The 18622-nt window shown below is 39.7% G+C and overlaps 1 protein-coding gene across 3 annotated transcripts in view; it reads right to left on the bottom strand.

Moving 5' to 3' along the window:
* ap2b1 (adaptor related protein complex 2 subunit beta 1) overlaps positions 1 to 18622 on the bottom strand; it is a 209460-nt gene that overhangs the window by 12578 nt on the left and 178260 nt on the right. For all 3 annotated transcript variants that reach the window (XM_052035359.1, XM_052035361.1, XM_052035360.1), the window contains one exon: positions 17109 to 17263. In XM_052035359.1, coding sequence (XP_051891319.1) covers positions 17109 to 17263 — 155 coding nt within the window. The remainder of the gene's footprint in view (positions 1 to 17108; positions 17264 to 18622) is intronic.

An 18622-nucleotide genomic window follows, 5' to 3' on the forward strand; every position in this document is an offset into this window, starting at 1 on the left:
GCAAAACATTCAATTCCATTTGAAGCTGTTTATACCCACATGCAACAAGACCGAGATGACATTTAGACACTGGCCGTTTGGTAGCAATTCTTGCCACAAGGATTCCAGCCATCGACCATCTTCAGAAACAGATTCATCAACATCCTGGAGGTCACCTCTTACCAGAAGCTCCACTGGCCCAGCTGCACAAACACTCTGGCTACAGAAGCAGATTCACTCCCAGAGTTACCCTGGGGTGACTGACTCACCTCCTAACATCAAAACTTTGACAGGTGGCAGGAGTATGATAGTATATTTGCTATTTGCTCGGATGAGCCCTACTCCAGCGGCATTCCTGAAGTTTGACGTCATCCAGGACATAAGAAAAACAAGCAGGAGCTGGCCATTTGTCCTCATGCCTGCTTTGCCACTCAACGACATGATGGCTGATCTTTCACCTTAATGTCACTTTCTCCAAAGTGGCCTGCTTGACTGAGATCCCATTACCCTAAATATTTAGTCCCTCCAACACACAATGGCTACAGTATGTACTAACTACAAAATGCACTGCAGTTACTCACCTAGGCTACTCCAACAGCACCTCCCAAGCCTGTGACCTCTATCACTAAGGAGAACAAGGGCAGCAGTCACACAGGAACACCACCACCTGCATATTCCCTTCCACGTCAATGATATCATTGATCCTTCATCATCGTCAGGTCCAAATCCCTGAAATCTCTTTGTGGGAGTACCTTCACCAGAAGGACTGGAGTAGTCAAAGGTGGCAGCTCACCATCATTGGAATGGGCAATAAATGTTGTCCTTGCCATCAGTGCCTATATACCAAAAAGTGAAGGAATTTGAAAAAGCACTCTCCATTCCCAGCAGCAGCAGTATGAAGGATCATTGAGGAAGGTACTTCATGGTTAACTGCAGATCATGGATGGATAGCTCCGATACTTTGACACCGTGAGTAGAACAGTGCGCTGCATGAGTGGCATTTCTCCACTTCTCTGATAATTGTTTCCTCTGATAATTAGCAGCAATTTTGTGCTGCGTGTACATGGCCATTAGTTTGAGGGGTGAAAGCCAGGATCAAATACAGAGACACCCAGCACTGATAAACAGTAGTTGTTATGTTATGCTTGACAGATGTCTGTCTATAGTATTTCTTACATATCCCATCATGAATTCTCTCCTAATCAAACTAGCAGCAATCAACAAGTTCAAAAAGTGAACAGTTATAAAGTGGAACCTCTTGCTTTTAAAAGTTGTGAGCACCACTGATATTTTTGTCCATCCCCAGTTGCTCCTCCACAGGGGAGGTAGTTAAAAGTCAATGACATTGGTGGTTCTGGTGTTAAATAAAGCCCAGTCAGGGCAAGGATGGCAGATTTCCTCTCTTGAAGGACATCAGCAAACCAGGCGATTTTGCAACAGCCTTTCTTAAATTTCAGATTTATTCCAGTTACTTGAATTTAAATTTCCCTGCTGTCATTTTGGGATTCAAACCTGTGTATCTGGATCAGTGGTCCAGAACTCTAGCTGCTAATCCAGTAACATAATTGCTCAATAGATTGTGAATTCTCCCTTTTTAAGACCGAGTATGGCTGTGTGCAAATACACACTATAATACTGATACAGCTCCCCGTGACTGCGTGGGTTTCCTCTGGGTGCTCCAGTTTCCTCTCACACTTCCAAAGACGCATGGGTTAGTAGATTAACTTGGATATAATTGGGTGGCACAGGCTCATTGGGCCGGAAGGGCCTGTTACTGTGCTACATAAAGTTTAAGGTATGAAAATCTGATTCCATATTTCTTTCATTGGTAACTGTTTAATGTTGATTCTGTTTAGAAGGCACAGAAGGCTACAGACCAAATGTGGGTAAATGGAACTGGTAAAGATAAGTACGATGGAGACACAAGAGAGTGCAGATGCTGGAATCTGGAGCAACACACAATTTGCTGTAGGAACTCCGAGTTGAGCAGTATCACAAGTACAATGGTTAGCAGGGACATGGTGGGCTGAAGGGCCTGTTTCTGCGCTGTATTACTCTGTGACTGTTATTTGCATTAACATGCCTCTGATCCTAACCTTATGTCGAAAGTGTTCTATGTATAGTTTGTTATTCATCCTTCGTGAAAACTGGAAACGTTTGCTGGAATAACAAAAAGACAATTCTACCTCTAAGCCACTGACCCTGCCCGATTCTCATACTTTTGCATTAACCTATTTGGAGAGCTGTAGAAATTTATAATATTTTAGAAATCTGTCCAATATCTGACAGTTCTCTGTCAGAAGAAATGCAAGTAAAACCACTGCTTCACTGTTCTGTATTTTCTTCTGCATCAAATGTTTATTTCCCTACAAAGCCACAAATGCCAGTCTCAGCCACTTCCTGCAGCAAAGCTCTTCAAAATCAACCCTGTGAAATTTCTCCTAATCTTTCTGTTCACTATGTGATAATTCCAAATCGATGGTCCCTTGTCACTGACTACTCAAATAGCTGAAGTAATTTTTCCTGTCACATTTTAAAATCACTTCATCAAATCATTTCATCATTGTACATCTATTTACCTCAGCTTTTACTGTTCCAACTGAAATACTCTCAAGTGTCTCAGTTTACTTCTTAAAAGTATAGTTTTAATCACCCCCAGCACCAGGCTGAATAAGACTGTAGTCAAGGTTTTCTTTGATATGGGGCACAAATTACAGAATGACCATAGTTTCACTTCAATGTTTTAGTCTATGCAATCTATAAAACTAAAATTTGGCCATTTTTCTAAGGTTTTAAATACATATACTTATAGGAAAATGCATATCAACCTCCCGGTCTCCTTATTCATCTATATCCCTTAACATCTTTCCAATGATTATAAGGAATCGGAGAAGTTGGCCATTCAGGCTCTCGTATCTGCTCTACCATGTAAGAAAATCATGACTGATCTTTTATATCAGCACCATTTTCCTGCACTAATCCCCCATCTCTTGATTCCCTTGATATTGAATGTCTAACAGTCTATCTTGAATATTCTGAACAATTGAGCTCACACAGGTCTCTTGGATAGAGCCGTCTAAAGGTTCACTGCACTCTGGATAAAGAAGTTTTTCTTCTCATCTTTGTCCTGAATGGCTGATCCCTTACTTTGAAACTGTGAACCCTGGTTCCTGACAACTCATCCATCATCTCTACATGGAGCCTCTCAAACCTTGGAAGAGTTTTGTTCATTCCAATCACTTCTCATTTTCTAAACTCTACAGAGAGTATCAGCAAAGTCTGCTTAACTTCTTCATATAGGAGGATGCCCTTTCGACTGGCCAACCTATACTTATCCAGATCCTGCCTCTTTTCTCCAACAGGGGGTTCTACGTTGTCCATTTGTTAGTCCTATAGCTCAATTTGAAAATTTAAAGAGGACTGAAAAATTGTGGACTGAATGTATTGTATCACCTCACTGACAATTTTCACATATACTTGGGGTCTACTTCCTGCGTGGACCCAGGTGTGGTTTTCCGATGGAGGCCGCTCTTGTCATGGTGGCTGAGTGACGGAAAGGGTCAACGACCTTTTAGCTTCTTCCTGGTAAAAGCTCATTGACCTGAATCACTCACTCTGCTTCTCGCTCCATGGATGTTGACTGACCTACTGCATATCGCCAGCATTTTCTGTTCATTTGTTGGACAGGTTAGGTCAAGACTAGGTTTGATGATGTCAGTAATGAAAAGTGGTCAGAAACAGGCAGCAAAAAGTACTTCCTCTCTGGCCTGCTTCGTATCAAAAGCACATGTGTAAATTTAATATGTGCTGTGTGGACAATGCACTTTCCCAGATACCCTACTCTCCAGGTTGGTTCTCTCAGGCTGTGGAGAGTTAGGGGGCAGGAAGAGGGAGAGTGTAAAGCTTGTAAGTTGGCACTTGCACATTGAGCTCTCAATTGCATACCCAAACTGGATGCTGACCTTTCAAAAATTCAGGCAGTTATGGGCATAACTGCTAGTTTCTTTCCATAAAGATCTGGCTCCTTGATCCCTCAATCATCACAAAAAACAGATTAGCACATTGCTGTTAGTGGAAGTTTGCTATGCTCAAATTGTCTCCCACATTTGCCTACATTATACAACTGACTATCACCAGTGATGTACCTTTCAAATATAAAATACTTTGTGTCCTGACAATGTGAATTATGCCTTAAAAAAAAATACAAGTCTGTCTTCCTTTTAGTATTTATAATACAATACAGAAGAAATGAGCAGTAAATTAAAGGGATCTGCGATAAAGTAATTCTCCTGAACAGACAGCACAGTTTATTGGATGTTAACAGAGACCAGAGGGGAAAAGTCAGTGGACATTGGCATCCACCAGGAAGTAATTACTGAGTACTGAAGACATTCTGGACACCTGAAAATGTACATTTGTGCGCTTGTATTTAAAAAGGAGTAACATGTCTGTTTCTGGCAAATACTGACAGATCAGCCTTATATATCAGGTGAAACTAATGGAAACTATCCCAATGGTAGGCTGGAGCAGGTATCAAATGTCAATTACTTAAATAAGAAACAGTCAAAGTAGACAGCAGGGTAAGACCTCACCTGCCAAAAGGTTCCCGAACACCTTGAGAGTAAGACAATATTGTGGGAGGTGGAACTTCCTGTACAACTGGTTTGGATGTTTTAGCTGTTTTCTACATCAAAACTAATAATTCTGCTAAGTGTTACTAAAATTCATAAATATGGATTTAAGGTTGTATTTGTGAGATGTAATAAGTTATTTAATAAAGCATCAGAAAACTATTTTGCACATGCATAAATTACTTGCCTAGCATAATGTAAACTTCAAAAACTTTGTCAAAATTAAATTAAGTCAAGGGGTACAGAAAATAGAAACAATTGAAGAGTTACAGAGAGATTTACAGTTATTCATCAGGCAAATGGAAAGTGAGATTTAACAGCAGGGAATACAAAGTAATGCACCCTGACTGCAGAACTGCAGCATGCAAGCAGGAGATTAGAGAACATCAAGTTATATACCCTGGGAAACATGACGGTTAAGGAATTATCTAAAATCATACTTAATAGTTCATAAACTGTAATGCACATCACAAACTTTCAAACTGATTAGTTAAGGAAATCCTCATCCAGTTGCCTTTCACTCAAGCTCCAATTGTTCAGAGAAGGGACTGTGATTTTTTGATATCGATAGCAACTTGCCATTGAAAAGCACAGAAATTATGGGCATGTTCAAGTGTTGCTCACAGTTGAACTTGGCCTAAACAAATGAATTAGGAGCAGGACTATGCTACTAGATGCTGCTCCACCATTTAATAGGATCGCAACTAATCTGACTGTAAACTCAATACTGTATCCACATCTATCCACAATAATCTTTTATCCTCTTGCTTATCACGAATCTGACAACCTGTCTTCAAAACATTCAAAAGCTGGCTTCCACCATTCTTTGAAGAGAGATCCAAAAAAGTCACAGGAAAAAAAGTCTCCTCTCTGCCTTAAATGGACGATTCTTTATTTGAAACAGTGACCCTTAGTTTTAGATTCTCCCACAGGAGGAAACATTTGCTCCACATCCATTCTGTCAAAGCCCCTCAGATTCTTATGCGTTTCAATCAAGTCACTTCAGCGACACAAGCAGAGCCTGTCTGACCTTTCTTCATAAGGCATCATCTGAGAGTCATACTGCCCAGCATGCCTGTGCTGACCATCAAGTGCCAATCTATACTAATTCTATTTACTAACACTTGGGTTGTACCCTACTATGTTTTGGCAATTCAATTGCTTCCGATGCTTTATAAATGTTGTGAGAGTACCTGCCTCTGCCGTTGAATAATTTCCCCAAGAAAAACAAACCCAGCCTACCCAGTGTCTCCTCATAACTGAACTGTTCCATCCCAGGCAATGTCCTGGTAAATGTCCTCTGCACCTGCTCCAGTGCAATCACATCCTTTTAGTGTGGTGACCAGAACTGCACATAGTTCCCCAGCTGTGGCCTAACCAACGCTGTACAAAGCTGTACCATAAACTTCCCTTCTCTTGCACTCTGTACCCCAGGTGATGAAGGAAATCTTCCCGCATGGCTTCTTCACCACGTGCTGCCACGTTCAGAGATCTTTGGACTGTACACCAAGGTTCCTTTGTTCCTCAATACTCCCTGGGCCCCTGCCATTCAATGTCCCTATCAGACACCTCAAAATGCACCACCTCACACTCCTCAGAAAGAAATTCCATTTTCCATTGTCCTGGACAACTTACCAGCTGATCAATACCACTCTGTTGGTTAAGACTGGTCTCCTCACCATCAACAACACTCCTGATTTTTGTGCTATTTACAACCTTACTCATTACACCTCCTCCATTCACATCTAAGTTGTTAATGTATGTAACAAATGGCAAGGGTCCCAGGACCAATCTCTGTGGTAGCCCCCTGGTCACAATTTTCTGATCACAAAAGGAACCTTCCACCATCACCCTGTCTCCAATTTTTGATCCAATTTGCCAGCTTGTCTTGGATTTCATGGGCTCTGACCTTTTGGTCTGGCCTTCCATTTGGGACCTTGTCAAAGACCTTAATGATCCATGTAAACAACATTAACTGCACTGATCTTCAATATATTCTTCAAAAATCTTAATTAGTCAGACAGGATCTCCCACCAACAACTCTGATCAATAGTTGTCATTCCAAGTCAGATAATCCCGTCTCTCAGAATTTTTTTTGAATAATTTCCCTCTCGCTAACATTAGACTAACTAGCCTGAAAATAACTGGCTTATCCACGCTGCCCTTGAATGAAGGTGTCAAATTTGCTCTCTTCCAGTCATCTGGCACCTCACCTGTGGCCAATAAAGATTTATGTCAGGGCCCCAGCAATCTCCTCTGTTGCCTCCCACAGCAGCTTGAGATGCATCTCATTAGGCCCTGGGGATTTATCCAACTTTAAGCCTGTTAAGACGTCTAACATCTCCTTTTTAACCTGAACATGCTCTAGAATTTTACTATCCCAAATGACATTTCCAACTACAATGTCTTTCAGCTTAGTGAATACAGATGAAAAGTATTCATTTAAGACCTTGCCCACATTCTCGAGCTCCACACATAGATTGCCCCTTTGGTCCCTAATGGGCCCGACTCTTTCCCTGGTTATCCTCTTGCTCCTAATATACACAAAATGTCTTGGGATCTTCCTTAATCTGATCTGATATTTTGTGGCCTCTCTTTGCCTTCCTAATTTCTTTTTTTATGTACCTCCCTACTCTCCCTGTGCTCTTGAAGGGCCTCCCCTGCTTTTTAGTGCTATATGCCTACCCTGTGCTGCTTTTTGTTTTAAAATCAAACCTGCAACATCCCTTGACAACCAGGGTTCCCTGGACTCGCTGTGTTCACCCTTTATCCTCATAGGAACGTGCTGGCCCCGAACTCTCATTATTTCACTTTTGAAAGACTTCCAGTTTCTGAATGTAGATCTACCTGCAAGTAGATGCTCCCAGTCTGGGTTTGCCAGGCCTTCCCCCAATTCAGATACTTAATTTCTAGATTATCCTTCTCCCTTCTCATAATTACTGAGTTCTGGTCACTATCCCCAAAGTGCTCACCCACTGACGCTTCACCCTCTTGCCCAGCTTCATCCCTAGGATTAGTTCTGGCAATGCCTCATCCCGAGTAGGACTCTCAACATACTGGCACTTAAATCACTTTTAAAAATTCCATCCCATCTAATCCTTTCACTCTAAGGCAATCCCAGTTAATACTGGGGAAGGTGAAATCCCCTACTACTAAAACCTTATTCCCCTTGCCCCTCTGTGTAGTTTGCCTACAGACTGCTCCTCCATCTCCCGCCGACTGTTGGGAGGCCTGTAGTATAATCCCAGCAAAGTGATCACTGTCTTTTTTATTTCTAAGCTCTACCCATTTGGTTTGATTCGAAGAGCCTTCTAAGACACTCTCAGACTAAGTAGACAAAACTGTTTACCTCACACTCTGGAACAGTGAGGTTTTAATGGATTAATTCTTGCTGATAGCAAGGAGTTCGAAGAAACTCCTTTTTATACAAACACTGGCAATTTTACCATTGTAAATTGGCCCAAGGTACCTTTTTATTATGAACCATGTTTTTCTGCAGTCCCTCCTTGACAACTTTAGAACCTGATTTTTAAATTAGTGTAAATGCAGTACTGCATTTTTTAAAGTCATACTTGCTATGGTACGTAGCGATTTGTGTTTGAATGTATACATCTGTGGCACATTTTACTCTGATTTGAAAATGGCAGAACAATCAGGCACAAACGTTTTGATGATTGATGTAATGATTTATAAACTGCCGAAACAAAGTTATGAAATGCATTAGAAGGATTCAAACACTGCTAAAGGAACTCAGCGGGTCGAACAGCATCCGTGGGTTGGGGGGGAAGGAATCAACGTTTCGGTCAAAACCCAGCATCAGGGAAGGATTTTTTGCTTTTTAAAGGAAAACTCAGTTTGACCTGATCACAACTGAAACAGTGTGTAAGATTATACTCGTTTACAGTATGGCTGATAAACTAACACTTTAATCAGAAACTCACACAAGTAATTTAACCAATTTAGCATCAGCTCAGCCTATGACTGAATAACCCAAGGTACCACCTGCTGGAATGAATTGATAGGTTCCACGTTGAAGAGCTACTCTGGTCCAATTCAACTGAGTGCAGAAGCAGATGTGCTAAAGGAGGGCTCAGTGTCCCCAGGTTTGTAAACAGGATGGGGTTACATTCCTAATGTATCTGTTTAGAAAGAGCAGGGTTGTGTTTGAGCCTAGTGCCTCTCATGGTAGGATGACTAGCTGATAGTCGCTCTCTAGTCTGACACATGGGATATGGCCAGCTTTGCCAAATAGTGGGTTGATGAACCATTACTCTCCAGATATAATGTAGATCAGCAGGAGAATAAGGAAAATATTGCCAGTTTCAAAGTGAATATATAATTCAAAAACAGAGAGAAACTTTGTGATTACTGCAAATATGGTAGAGATGTTGACTTGAATGTGAATAAAATTAGTGATACAAACTTTCAGTAATTGGAATGCTGAAATGATTGACAATACAGGAGGACTTAAAATGCATTCATCTGGGTGACAAGCTGCTCTTGCTACACAATAAAGTTCACAATTTGATCTATTTATGACTGCAGCAGGAACGGGTATTCATACAATTTTCTTCATAATTAACTTAGTACTACTATATGCTTGTCAGGTAGATAATTGTGTAAAAGTGTGAATGAATCCAGAACTGGGGTCTATAATTACACAATGGTCTTTAATAAATCCAATAAGGAATTCAAGAGAAAGATGAAGTACTTATGACATGAAATTTGTTACCACACAGAGTAATTAAGGCAACAGTGTGGATGCATTGACGTCCATGGGGCAAAACGGAATACGTTGACAGGATCAGATGAGAAGAGGCTTACGTTCAGCATAATTCTTGTTCAGTCAAGTTGGGGGCAATCAGTTTATTTCTGTGCAGCATGTACAATGCAAGTTGTTAAACTGGAAGCAGGGAGAGTTTAATGGCTCACTAGGATCCTTTGTGGATGTGCTCCAATGCAGCTGGGTTCAGTGCAAGTTCTAATCATGCTGTCATTCTCTGATATGGGTTTACAACACTGAGGGTTTACTGTACAAAATATACTCCCAAAAATCAACTAAACAGTGTGTATATATATATATGTATGTGTGTATATATATTTACACACACACACACAGTGCTCAGTTCTGGTCGCCTCACTACAGGAAGGATGTGGAAGCCATAGAAAGGGTGCAGAGGAGATTTACAAGGATGCTGCCTGGATTGGGGAGCATGCCACATGAAAGCAGGTTTTCTCCTTGGAACGACGGAGGATGAGGGGGGACCTGATAGAGGTGTATAAGATGAAGAGAGGCATTGATCGGCTAGATAGAGGCTTTTTCCCAGGGCTGAAATGGTGGCCACAAGAGGACATAGGTTTAAGGTGCTGGGGAGTAGGTACAGAGGAGATGTTGGGGTAAGTTTTTTACTCAGAGAGTGGTGAGTGCGTGGAATGGGCTGCCGGCAACGGTGGTGGAGGCGGATACGATAGGGTCTTTTAAGAAACTTTTGGATAGGTACATGGAGCTGAGAAAAATAGAGGGCTATGGGTAAGCCTAGTAATGTCTAAGGTAGGGACATGTTCAGCACAGCTTTGTAGGCCGAAGGGCCTGAATTGTGCTGTAGGCTTTCTATGTTTCTATATTATATATATGAACACTTTAAACATGCTAAAGCATTAAAAGATGATTCACAGGAGAATTATCAAACTAAATTTGAAACGAGTCCACATAGGAAGGTACTAGAACAGATGAGGTAGGCTGATGAACTGATGAAAGGCAAGGGTATTCAAGAGGCCGGAACAGAAGGTGTATAGATATCTCTCTAGGTTGTAGGGCTAATGAAGAATATAAAGATAGCAAAAGACATCCATGCACCTGAAAGCAAAGGATGAGAACTCTAAGATTGTTTAACTGGCAGCAAATGTGGGTCAGCAAACAGGTGAACTGGATGCGAGTCAGGAGTTTCAGAGAGAGGAATGAAGCAGCATGTTGAAATAATTAAGCCTTGGGGTAACAAAGCTGTGGATCAGTGTTTTAGCATGGAGTGAATTGGGAAATGTTACAAAGATAGAAATAGGCAGACAATGAACAGGAGAAAGTGTGTGATCTGAAGCACTCCTTGAGTCAAATATGATAGCAAAAGTGAGAACAGTCTGGTTTAATCTCAGAGTTACCAGGATAGAACGGAACCAGTGCCAGGGAAATGCAATGTCACTATGGCTAATGGCTACTGAATCAGCTGTGGGGATCAATACCTGATCGACAAAAAATTCTGCACATCTAATACAGGATATCAGATGAGCAGTTTTGTTGCATTAACCACAATCAAGTTAAAATTGTTTAAACCATTACTGTAAATCAACAACTGGGAGGGAGTGAGCCTGGGATTCTCAATATTGACACTAATTCCCTGCAAGTTTCATGGCACCAAATCTCATAGGGGCAAGGAAACTGTCATTCAATGAAGAATTGGAGAGCTTGAGATATTTCAAAAAGGTTCAAAAGGATAGGCAGAGAGAAACTGCTCTCTGGTGGCGAATCCAGATGAAAGGTTCATAAAATAAGGAGTCCACTGCACCAGTGGGAATTGAAATTAGAACTGGGCATTTTTTTCCCCCACAAAATGTCACCATACAGAGGAACCCAACCATGATATGTGTTTGTCATTTAACTCAGAGGTAGTTAGGCATTGGATCTGGGGCCTCAAGGACTTATTTGTTTAATCTTTGTCAAGGGAAACCATTAACAACCTCAAAAATAGACAGACACTTTCAAGCGGATGAAGGATATTAATGCAAGGGTATGAAATTCTTCCCAGTTCAATCACCATTGTCAGAATACCAAAACTCCTGGGCCAAATACAAAATGACCTGTTGCATTGCAAACTTCTCATTATCTAACAACACCTTTCAGAAGAGTAGTCCCTCCAGCAAGTCAGACATTAATTTATTATTTTTCAACTCTGTTCCCCTTGGTAAATAATATTTAATTAGGTTTAGATTAGTATTGGAGGCTGAAGTCCACTAGCAACTAGACCCTGCCAGTCAAGCATTGGTCAACAATTTCTTCTCAGTAGTCTAATTAAATTGAACCGAAGTTAAAGACATTTTGTACTATCCAGTTCTACCCTATTTTTTAATTATATCCCAGCAAATAAACTGTCATGAACTGAATTCTTTAGCAGGTCATGAATTGCAGAAAATAATTACTGGGAGAGAAAATGGATACCTCTTGAGCAGTTCCATATATCTGTTTCTAAGGGTCTAGTTTCCAAGTTTTCAAACATCACACTTGAGACTTTGGAAATAAACTCAAAATGACTGCTGCAGAGTGCACTGAATTTTAAGTGGAGGTCAGCATTCACTTTTCCCAATAGTTCAGACAGGCTACAGCACAAAGTATTAACATGAGAATTTCTCTTCAACTGAGCTTTCATTGTCTCTTACAGAAAAAAAATGTGGCTGCTACGAGAAGCGTGCTCTCTTCAACCAACTGTGAAGCCTAATTTTAAATCTGATCTTTTCAACCGTTGCTTCCTGATGCAAAGACATTTGATGATATGGAACACTGATGATTTGAACACCAACTGATGCTATGTACACCCTTTACTGAGCTGATAATTAATTCGAATCCTATACTCACATTAGCCAGTGAAACTACAACAACAATAGGATACATTTTGCTCTTTGTTGGGATCATTTTTTAATGGAGAATTATCATTTGGTTAATTAACAGGAATTAGCAAGTGATTCACCAAGTTAATCACCAAGTTAAATAAATAAGCTTCTATCAAAGCAGCTTTCCAATACTACACCACTGTCATTAATTTGGCAACCTCATTCAATGGTATAGGTATCATTGATTTTTGCACTTGACCTGATTTAGAATCTTGCTATTAATTGTAAACTGCATATATATATTAATTATATATAAAAAACTCTACAGTTTATAAAATTAAGATGAAAACCTGGCTCGAATGAGAACTATGTAAAAACTGTTATGGCATCATAATAACCATTGTTACATATTGCTTCCTTATTCCACATGATATAAATTTCCCATGCTTGTACCATTCTCCAGTTCATTTTGATCTGAAGTTAAAACTGAAGATATTTTCTCATCTTCAAACATATGCATATGATTGTGATGTTTGGATCATGCAGACAACTTGAACAATGAAGCCAACCTTACCAACTAGACATTCCCCCTTCACTTAAACACTGACGTACACAATAGGAGCATGCATGTAACGGTTGTGCAATGTAGAGTTTTAAGGTGTTTGTCGGCAGCTGTGGAGAAGCTGGAGCACCAGCTGTCAAGACTGACCAAACGTGACGAATACTTCATTTGACAGCTTTGCAAATATTATCATTGAAAGACGATTTAAGCGTGTCAGGTGAAACCATGACCTGGTAGTATGACTTTTACAGGGCCTCCTCCTCGTAACAAAGCAGCAGTTTGGTGTCCATCAGTTACCGAGAAATCAAGACCTACCAAGTTACTTTAAAAGAGACAAAGTAATTTGTAGCATTTTAACCACCTAAATAATGGATATGAAGTAATAGATAAAACAAAGATTAATGTCGATTATCATACAGTTTCAACTAAATTAGGTATGATTAATCTTCAACGATGTCTTGTGTTTAACTCAAGAATTAAAACAAAAGCTCACATGGCAAATAATGTGACTCTACATAATCTAAGGGGATTGAACAATTGGTACATTGAATAGTAAAGTGTTTGTTAAGGTCCCAACTGGAAAACAATTCTGTTTTAACTGAGGTAGAGTGCATAAAATCAGACACCCAAGTTATTTGCTAATAATCCAAATATAGATAGGTTGCTATATGAGCAATTTTATATATAAAAAATCTTTACAAATACATAAGAACTAACACCTTAGGAAACGTCATAGAACAAGTACTTTTCTAATCTCCAGTGTTGTGCATACAGAATTTATGCATTAGCAACTGATCAATGTGTCCAGAGTTGGGAAAACCCATGTGCATTGTTATTTCCTTTCAATATAAATGTCTCTATTCACCATTTGTGAAATTTCCAACTCTAACAAGGTCATCAAGAAGCATAGTTTAATTTGTTCCATAGCCCTTGATACCCTCACCAATCAGTATGAAGTCTTGAGAATTTCAATTCACTACCATTCATAGCCTTTTACTGGAGCAAATTCCAGACGTCATCTATCTTCTACTTTGAAAATGTCCTGATCCTTCTCATAATTTTCAGATTGCACTCGCTCTTGTGTTCTGCATACTTCATTCTGCCACTAGAAGAATTTCTCTGAATCTTCTACATTCATTCCTTATTATCATTTTACACACCTTTATTAGATCATATCTCAATCTCTGCAGTTCCAGGGAACATCAGTCAGGTTTTGCAATCTGTTCTTTCAATTTAAGGCTTGGTTTAATTCTCATGAACCTGCAAATTATCTTTTATACTAATTCCTTCCATAAATCTGATGTCCAAGTTTGAATGTAAACAAGCTCACAGATAGTTCTTTTAGAAGTGAGGGTGGATATTAAGGTGGCAGGGTCAGATATGACGTAATCTCTGTTGAGCAAGATCCATGTTATATTTGTCCATACTGGGAACCAGTCCAGAGGCAGAAAGACTTTCAGCCAATTAGTTTGGAATATTAAATTTTGCAAGCTGTGGCCCAGAGTTCTCAAGATTACTTCAGGTCCTGCTGTGCAAACAGGGGACTCAGATGAGTCAATAATGCAGGTCCTAATAAATGTGAATACACTGCATCTCAAGATGACTACAACTACAAGATAACCAACCTGTAATGTCCTCGAGAATTGAGAAGGCAAATTACAAAACTTTGTACGCACAACTTCCTTCATGTAGCAGAAAATTCTGATGATGCTTTGAATGCAATGTTATGGAAACAGAATTCTTTGGTCTATGACATTCCTTAAACACACTGTTCCATAATTGGGCACAGAGTTCTCCATACTAAAGGTTTCCTACACAATCCTGGGCTTTAGTATGCGAGGTAGGTTATGAAATACCTGGAACACTCCTCTGGTTAGGGTGAAATGGCCCAATTATGGATGATGTTAATAATCAACTAATCGCTAAATTTTGCGCCATCAACCCCATAATTAATCCCCTTAGACCACTCTACAGATCTTTAAGCACATGCTCATAAAGTTGAAAGAATCACACTTTGGGGCTATAGGGCAAACAGCTCTTAATTCCTCACTAATTGTTAATTTCAGACAGACCTCAGGAAAGACTGTGCAAGAAGTAGAAAAGTATCAAATTGGTACTGTGGATGAAAAGAAAACATAACTGTGCATATACAGCACCTTTCTTGAAGTATTTTTGAACAGTTGCCACTGTAAAGCAACGAAATGTTGCAGGTAATTCACACATAGCAAGATTCTACGCGCAGCAATGCCTAGATAATTTGCTTTAGTAATACTGGTCAATGGAGAGAAATTAGCATGGAGGCTGGGGAGAATTCCCCTGCTACGGTACGCTATGGTAGCGCGATGCTATTACAGCACCAGCGATCGGGGTTTGATTCCCATCGTTGTCTGTAAGGAGTTTGTACGTTCTCCTGTGTCTGCGTGGGTTTCCTCCGGGTGCTCCGGTTTCCTCCCACATTGCAAAGATGTACGGGTAGGTTAATTTGGGTTTAAAATGGGCGGCGCGGACTCGCTGGGTCGGAAGGGCCTGTTACCATGCTGTAAATAAAATTAAAAAAAAAATTGTATCACTGGATTTTTTGTTTAACATCCGCCTGAGGGCAGACACAGTTCATTATCGTGTCTAAAAGGCTGCACCTGCAACTCCACAACAGTTGCTGAAGTTTCAGTCTAGATTTTGTATCCTAATCATTGGAGGGGTCTACATAAATCTGACTGTTTGAATGTTACCACTGAGCCACAGGTAATTCAACAATGATGCCTTTCCATGATTTGGACAGAGATGCCATGCAATGCAATGGAAATCTGAAACTGTCTCTTTCAAGGGAATTTAGATTTTTATTAGGTGAGAGCATTAAGGGGTATGCAACAAAGACAGGAAAATGGAGTTAAGGTTACAATCACTCATCATTGAACAAAAAAGTAGAATAGACTTGAATACCTGAATGGCTGACTGTCAGTTACAAACTTGTAGGCTGAGGCTTATCTTTTATCTAGCCGTGTTATTTTTAGCCTGACATAGAAATAAAAAATATCCTGTTCTTCTGTATTACATTTATTTCAATAACTGCACAGAATTTTCTTAGTCTTCAAATTTTAGCAATCTCTGTTTCACAGGATTCCAAGTATCAAGATCACTGTCATCAGCCTTGGCAATGCTAGTTTAGAGGTGGTGGTACAATACTCTACCTGATACGGTTCAGCACTGAACCTGGTATCACTCCTATCAGTTCCACTCTGCCATGCAGTTGTACCCCAAATCCAAAAATGGGAGCAATAAATATTCAGAAAACAATTATATTGTGTTTCCCTTTTCAATGTATTCTTATGAAAATTGTCAGAAAATATATCTCCACAGTGTAATGCATTAATAACGTTAATCATATTTTAGAACTGGAAAACAATGAACTTGTTCATAACTGCTCAGACTTGAAGAAAAATAAAAGCATTCCATGGGTATTTTGTGATGTGCATACATGGATATTTTGCAATGTACATACATAAATGGCTGCACTTGTATGGAATTTGAGTGCTTAACTCTGATGAAGCTACTGGGGGCAGAGGGTATCTGCTATTGAAGAACCAGTGGCAACTTACAAGAAAATCAATTATGGGCCAACTTCCTTCACCATCAAGGCAGACATAATGGCAATGTGAGCACATATACTGTATTTGTCTCCCTGGACTTGGGTACAATTCCCTGACACCCTCATCACATTCTGAAACCATGCAGAGGGAGCCATATGTCGTGCTCTGATCCAAAGTATCTCATTCGGCTTTTCCATCTTGCTGAGTTCCTGCTTCACCCATCATCATGCAGACATATCTGTCAGCAAGAAGCTACAGGGGAGTGATTAAGTGGCACATAAGACCAGGCTCAAGGACAGCTTCTATCCCATTGTGATAAGACAATTGAACCGTTCCCTTATACAATGAGATGGACTCTTGACCTCACAATCTACCTTGTTATGACCTTGCACCTTACTGTCTACCTGTAATGCACTTCCCTGTAGCTGTGACACTTTACTCTGTTATTGTTTTTACCTGTACTACCTCAATGCACTCTGTACTAACTCAATGTATCTGGACTGTGTAATGAATTGATCTGTACAATCAGTATGCAAGACAAGTTTTTCACTGTACCTTGGTACAAGTGACAATAATAAACCAATACCAAATTGGAGTGAATTTTCCTCCCTCTGTCCCAGACAAGCTAGATATGAAGTTCCCAATGCCACCTAATTTTTATGGGTTTTTATAAGCATGCCCAAAGAGCAGAAGCATCCTTTAGAAAGACTTTTATGTAATAATAATCACTGGACTGTGATGAACACTTACCGTATAGTTGGGGTTCCCAGGCTGAATGCGCAGCTCTGCCAGCATCCAAATCCCATTGGTCAGTTTCAAGGATTGATATAACATATCCTGCCCCTCCACATTCCTTTTAGCAATGGTAAACACATTGCTATTCTGCAGTTTATTGGACACCATGTCTGAAAAGAAAAATAACAGAAAATATGAGCACAGAAATAATTTCACCTGTTACTTCTGTTTTCTTAAACTGGTGGGAATTCCTTGATTGTTTTTTGGTTATTTTTGTAGTTCTTCACTGGTGAATTTTTTCATGGCTGAGTTTGATTGGTATATTCTCTATCTGTTCAGTATGACATGTTAGCAGTGAGGTGCACTGATTTTTTTTTGTAGCTCCAACATCTAAATTGCATCTGACAGACATATTAGATCCTGGATTTTCCATCATGTTGACTGGCATACAACTGTATTGCTTTTGGATAGTCTGAAAGCTGGAACAGTAACTGTTGTTTAGTTCTTAACTTGATTATTAGCCTGGTTCTGCACACAGCAATGATATTATCAGGCAATTGAATTTATGCCTATAATGTAGAGGAATTTTAAGTTCTTGATGTCAATAGAAAGCAAGTAACAAGATTATATATTAAGCTTCAGGGCAATTATCATCTTTTGCATTTTTGATAGATTACAACTTCTAGCAGAAACTTACTTTAGAATTTGAGAGATAATGAGTTACATCAGTGAGTCCATATAACAATAAAGTACTTTTAAAATTGAACCAGCATCCAAAAGTAAATCCCAAAAGAAGAAATTCCTAATTTCAATGATGGCCTGCACATAGTATTAATTGAAAAAGTAGCCTGCTCATTGGTGACCCCCAACAATCTTTTGCATCTTTCAGTACAAGATGTAGCAGAAGCTTGAAATGATTCTTTTCCTTTCCCCTATCTGGATGACATGCTTGAGCTCTCTTCTCTTATTTCTGACATTGGAGATTATAAAGACAGTCTGAGACAAGTATTACCATTAAACTTTATCTTAACAGCTCATAAGAGTTTAAGTGCACCAAGGCAGAATGCCAACAGACCAAATATTTCAGTTCTCATTTCATTTCAAATTCTTGACATTTACATCATTTACTTTGGAAGTGCGGTTCAAGTACACTGTGATTATGCCCACATATCGTTAAAATTAATTGACAAATGGCTGCAGTAGTTCTTTATTTGAATTTAAATTTAAATTTTTAAATTTTATTTACAGCATGGTAACAGGCCCTTCCGGCTTAACGAGTCAGCGCCGCCCATTTTAAACCCAAATTAACCTACCCATACGTCTTTGCAATGTGGGAGGAAACCGGAGCACCCGGAGGAAACCCACGCAGACACAGGAGAACGTACAAACTCCTTACAGACAGCGACGGGAATCGAACCCCGATCAGTGGCGCTGTAATAGCTTCGCGCTAACCACTGCGCTACCGTGGAATTGTGATATACATTTTGTGACCAGATTTAATAGTAATATTACACGTTATGAAAGTTAGT

This window comes from Pristis pectinata, chromosome 21, assembly GCF_009764475.1.
Source record: "Pristis pectinata isolate sPriPec2 chromosome 21, sPriPec2.1.pri, whole genome shotgun sequence".
In the NCBI taxonomy this organism is placed as follows: domain Eukaryota; kingdom Metazoa; phylum Chordata; class Chondrichthyes; order Rhinopristiformes; family Pristidae; genus Pristis; species Pristis pectinata.